Raw genomic sequence first — 6000 nt, forward strand, 5'->3', positions numbered from 1 at the left:
GAAACTGGTGCATGAAATGGAAGTTGAAGAAGAAAATAGATTAATACATACCTCCGAGGTCATTCCACACCAGAAATTGGAATATGCCGAGCGCGAGTCCAACATCGGGGCAACAACTGTTTTATTCTCCGTGATCAGAAGGTTTAAGGTGTCTGGGTTGATCAGGAAGTTGTCTGTATCTAGAAACTGAAAGGAAGCAACACATTGGAGAGCAGCTGTTACAGAAACCAGATCACCAGCTAAGGACTACGCCAAACAAATACTGTGCCAGGCAAGGTAGGCTCTGGGCACTGGGCACCTGCAAACTCCTCCGATCATGACGAGAGTGGAGATAATTCGCCATAACTAGGAAGTCTGTAACTGAGCAGCAGAAATGGCACCAGTTGTATAAAATTTGCAATGGCAGGGCGTTGTTAGGGACATAGGAATGGGAGTAGACATTCAGCCTCTCAAACTTGTTCCACCATTCATATAGATCATGGCGTCTCAACTATATTTGCCTACCTTCTTTCCATAATCATTAATGCCCTTGCCTAACAAAGAACGATAGTGTTGAAATTCTCAATTGACACCCCAGCCTCAACAGCTTTTTGGGGAAGTGTGTTCCAGATTTCCACCACCCTATGTGTAAACAAGTGCTTCCAGACATCATCCTGAACAGTCTAGCTCTAATTTTAAGGTTCTGCCCTATAGTCCTGGACTCCCCCATCAGAAGAAAGGGGTTCTCTCTATCATCTCCTTTAATTCTCATTGAGCTGCAGTTGCACAAGATGGGGATGTGCACTCAGTTCCAGACTGACAATTTCCTTGGAGCTGTTCGCAAAGGTGTGTGAGAAACCTTGTGAATGGGGTGATGGTGATGTCACTGGACTAGCAATTCAGAGGACCAAGCTAATGCTCCAGGGAAAATGGGTTCAAATCCCACCATAGCAGCTGATGGAATTTAAATGCAAGTAGTAAATCTGGAATATAAAGTGCGTCTCAGTAATGGTAACCATGAAACTATCACCGATAGGTTTTTTACAACAATCTGGTTCACGAGTGTCTTTTAGGGAAGGAAAGCCCTTCTTACATGGTCTGGTTTACCTGTGACTCCAGACCCACAGCCCTGTGGTTGCCTCTTCACTGCCCTCTGCAGCGGCCAAGCAAGCCACTTAGTTCAAGGACAATTAGGGATGGGCAACAAATGCTGGCCTTGCTAGTGATGCCCACATCCCCCATGCAAGAATGTGGGGGCAGATGAGGTTAAACTTCCAGCCTCAGACCTTACAGTTTCTGGGCATCGGCCGACTAATAGTTGCAGACCCGGCTAGGTCACATTTTTCCAGCCAGAGTCCGCGTACGACACAGTTTAAGAATCAGAGGTCTACCACTTAAGATGGAGACGAGGAGAATTTTTTTCTCCCAGAGGGTCATTACTATGTGGAATTGTCTTCCCCAGAAAGCAGGGTTATTGAATTTATTCAAGACAGGGGTAGACAGATTTTTAATAAGTAAGGGAGTCGAGGGTTATGGGGGGCAGGCAGGAACGCGGAGTTGAGACCATAACCAAATCAGCCATGATCTTATGGAATGGTGGAACAGGCGCAAAGGGCTGAATGGCCTACTCCTATATTCTATAGCGCCTTTCACAATCTCAGATCATCCCAAAGCGTTTTACCATGAATGGCGTACTTCTGAAGCGTAATCATTGTTGTAATGTAGGAAACGCAACAACCAATATGTGCAACGCAAGCGCTCACATACAGCAATTTGACAAAATGGCCAGATGATCTGTTTTGATGATGCCGGATGAAGGATAAATATTGGCCCACAACACTGGGGGGGATTTCTCCTGCTCTTCTTCAAACAGTGCCCACAATTTCTTTTGTGTCTACCTTCCAAAAGTAGGCGCCCCCAACAGTGCAGCACTCCTTTAGTACTGTTGAGTGTGTCACTATTTGGAGGGGCTCCCCGGGAATGTGTCACTGATTAGAGGGTCTAGGGGGTCCAGCACTGCACTGGATGTGTCAGGCGGGATGAGAAGCTTCAGACCCGAACCCTCAACCCTCTCACTCAGAGGTGAGAGCGCTACCCACTGAGCTATAGCTGACACTTGTGTGTTCGGGGTCCACAACAAATGCCACGACACTCAAACCAACAGACCACCATTCAATTACCTGTCTGATGCATGATCCCAGAACTTGCGCAGTCCCTTGCAGCAGTAGCAATAAACCCCAAAGTAAGCTTTACAGCTAACTACATGCCTTCTGATGTGCAAGAAGAGTGTACTGAATCTCCGCTCAAACGGTGCTGTCCTTACCAAAATATAATCGGCCCATCGATCCCTGGCTGAGTTCAGTGCTGCTTGTCTCAGCTTCATCACATGCTCGTATCGAGAGTCGGACCAATGCTTGGGCCCCATTTCATCAAAGTAGGATCTGAAACCCAACATTGCAAAACACACAAAGGGCATTAGCAACACCCGTATTACACCAAGGCAAGCAGCTGATCAAACTCTCCCCTCCATCTATACCCAATTAATCCGTCCCACTCTGACCACCGTCAATACTTCCAATCTGCCCCCTCCAACATTTTTCTACCAGCATCAATTAATCAACCTCTCTGAGCAAGCAGTCAGTCAGTCCTAGATATCAGGCAGTTATCCTTAAACGGGCTACCTTAATATTAAACCACCCCACTCTTTGCCATTTCTATCACCCACCTTCTCCATTTCCACCTCTCATGGTGTTATAGCTCAGACCTGCCACTCAGGAGGAGGTCAGCAGCCATATCATGGAATACCATCTCCTCCATAACACAAACAATTCCTGACTTGGCCATGTACCTCTGTTCTCTCATCGTCTCTAGGTCCGGACACTGGAATTCCTGACCGAACACGACCACCCGAGCACCAAGGGCTGCAGGGGCTCAACAAGAAGGTAACTCGAGATGGGGAGCAGAAGTGGCAGCGAGTGCAGCCTTGCCATCATTTCCCAAAATTTTACAAAAAAAAAACCACTAGCGAATAAGGACATTGGCCTTCCCAATACTATAATTTGCACCATACCCCGAATTGCCATGAGTTCATCATGTGCTACAGACCCTACCCTGCAAACTGGGGCTCTGCACTAACTCTGGTGAAAACAATATGGGAAGAGGTTCATCAACAACAGACGGCATTTATATCACTCCTTCAATGTAGAAATATGCCCCAAGAAGACTAGTCTTTCACTGGATGCTTGTTTGCCATCCCCTTTACTTAGGGAGGCTGTTGAATTAAGTGCCTGGCACACAAGAAATCAAGATATTCATTGAGATCTCAGTGCCCAATGTACAGCCAGTAGCAACCCTGATGCAAACCTGCCAGGTTTACCAAGGCCACTGAATATGGTGAGTTAGTTACTGTCCAAATAGTAGTGCTAAAAGCAAATATGAGCGTTACTGTCACAGAACAGTAGCTACCATGGGGAATGGGGACAGCTTGGCACTATGTAAACATGTGGAGCATCTGCTTCCTGATCTAGTAAGGGGGAGTCTCCCCTCACAGTTGCTACGCAAATTATAGAAGCAATTGATAACCTCAAACTGGCTCTCTGTGAACCAAAAGGGCTCTCAAACCGGACAGCAGCTCAATGTCCACACTCGGCCAACACCTGATGAAGGTGGGGGCTGCTATTCCGCCGAGAATTGGCAAGAGTGAACAGTTTCCCCCATGAAAAGAGACTGCCCAAAACAAAACGGTTAATATGTCCTGGGCTGTGGACAGCAGCTGGACTCACTTTGGCTCATCCATGGGTCTCCACTCGACAGAATGGTAGAGTCTCTGTACATTCACCAGCCACTCCCTCAGCACTGCTGTGGTGTTATCCACATTGTGGTCTGTTGCTACCCTGCAGGAAAGGAAAGATCATGTAATGTAATCAACCTCAATCGCTGTGTACAAAGGAGTCTTCTCCAAACCAGAAAACTGATCCTCTTTATATAGTGCCTTTCACATCCTAAGGACATCACAGCCAACAGTATTGGCTGGTGAAGTGTGACCTTTGTTTTATAATAGAGAAACACAGCAGACAATTCATACACCATCATGTCCCTCAAACAGCAATGAGATACATAAGCAGATCATTTCTTTTGGTGTTATACGTCGAGGTCATAGATTAATGCTCTCAAGGACACTAAGACGACACCTGTGCAAACTCTTACATTCACCTCAAGGGGGCAGATTGGACCTCGGTTTGTCTCATTTGAACAATGGCACCTCCAACAATACAGCACTCCCTACTGCACTAGAGTGTCAGCTTAGATTGTGCATCAGGTGTTGTGGAAGCAGGACTTGAACCCACAACCTTCAGATTCAGAGACACGAGAGCTATCCACTGAACCAAGGCTGAAAAGCATCTGAAAACACATCCAGGTCGCTGATAAGCAAGTTCTGGTCTCCATCTGAACAACGCAATGTCAATTCTGTTCTCTCAAACATGGCCCTAGGATAGTCTGTGGGAGCTTCACACAAGAGGCAGAATCGAACCACATCCAGTGAGGGAGTAAGGAGGAAAACAGATACAAGCCTCGCTCAAAAGAACATGCGGGGTCTCATGGTGGGAGCTGGGATTCCCTGAACTATCCACCATGACAGAGATGCAGGAGTGAACATAACTTCACAGGGAAGGCAATGAAGCAGCTGCTGCTGCTCCTCACCGTCTTTTCCAAACCTCTTCACTTTCCAGCACTATTTTTAAAAAATGGAACTTGCTGCTTCACAAGTATACAAATTATATTTTTTTATTTATTCCAAGGATGTGGGCCTCACTATCAAAGCCAGCATTTATTTCCCATCCCTAGCTGCCCTCAGGAAGGTGCTGTTGAGCCACCTTCTTGAATCAATGCAGTCCGTGTGGTGAAGATGCTTGTTAGGGAGGGAGTTGCAGGATTTTAACTCAGTGACAAGTTAAGTATTGGCTGATGTATGTTCAAGTTGGGATGGTGTGTGACTTGGAGGGGAACTCTTGAAGAGGTGGTAATGTTACCAAGCAACTGCTGCCCTTGTTGGGGTGGAAGCTACTGGCTTCGGAGGTGCTTCAGGAGAACACAAATGAATGGCAAATCAAGAGCTTTTAAAGAATGCAGAATAATCTATATTTAAAGAGAGTGAAGTCCATGAAGGGTGCAGGGGTGGGGTGGGCACGTGACGCGCTGAACACAGGCACGGACTGCTCTAAGTGATGAAAACCTTCACCAGTCAATTGTAAGCTGGTCCCAAAGAAGAGCCTCCTCTGTCTAAAGCACACAGGTCCAGTGATAGGACAAGAACTGCTTATGCCATTTGACTGAGGCCCCCGTTTAACATTAAAATAAACGTAAAGGATGGAAATAATGCGCCAGAGTACCACGTCCCTCTAGTGCACTAATACCCTCACCGGCACATCTGTTATTTGAAATAATGGCCAGTGTTTTGGCAATGGTTGATTATTCCAAACTCTTACCAGCCTTTCAAATTTAGGGTTTTTCCTGAGCAGAGAGAGAGAAAAATGTAACTTCTGGAGACCTGAAATAAAAATGCTTAAAATGCACAAAGATCCTTTCACCATCTGAGGTTAGTCGATATTTTCACTTTTCCCTCTCCAACAAGCATTAAATTTGGTTGTTACATTTTTCCATGACATTGACTCTAAATTAGCTTCTCATGAGTTTCCGTTTTGGTCCTGTTATTTTTTTCTTATCTCCATTTTCAAGGAATAATTTGTATTTATTTTACCAATTTGCATCGTTCAATCAGCAGTGATTGAGTTTTTAAAAAGTAAATCATAATTACTGAACAACAACATCTGGCCCTGAAAAATTAATTTTACAAGTGTGGAATTTCATTCCTGAAGAAAATTTAAATGTTGCAAATTTGTAATTATTTAAAAAATGGTAATAGGCTTTACAAACTTACTAAATTCCTTGAAGAGATAATTTACCATGTGTGCGTGCAGATTAGTTAAGGTTTTCAAATTGGCATTGATAGATTCTGAACAC

At 45.1% G+C, this 6000-nt stretch overlaps 1 protein-coding gene across 1 annotated transcript in view; it reads right to left on the reverse strand.

Annotated features, from left to right (window-relative positions):
- The window catches only part of LOC144668800 (procollagen galactosyltransferase 1-like), a 28542-nt gene extending 24675 nt beyond the window's left edge, over window positions 1–3867 (reverse strand). Inside the window, exons 1-3 of the mRNA XM_078531163.1 lie at window positions 3762–3867; window positions 2303–2420; window positions 52–186 (exon numbers count right to left, since the gene is read on the reverse strand). Of these exons, the coding sequence (XP_078387289.1) occupies window positions 52–186; window positions 2303–2420; window positions 3762–3775 (267 nt within the window). The 5' untranslated portion in view covers window positions 3776–3867. The remainder of the gene's footprint in view (window positions 1–51; window positions 187–2302; window positions 2421–3761) is intronic.
- Between the last annotated feature and the right edge of the window lie 2133 nt (window positions 3868–6000).

This window comes from Cetorhinus maximus, chromosome 28 (assembly GCF_964194155.1).
Source record: "Cetorhinus maximus chromosome 28, sCetMax3.hap1.1, whole genome shotgun sequence".
NCBI classification, from domain to species: Eukaryota; Metazoa; Chordata; class Chondrichthyes; order Lamniformes; family Cetorhinidae; genus Cetorhinus; species Cetorhinus maximus.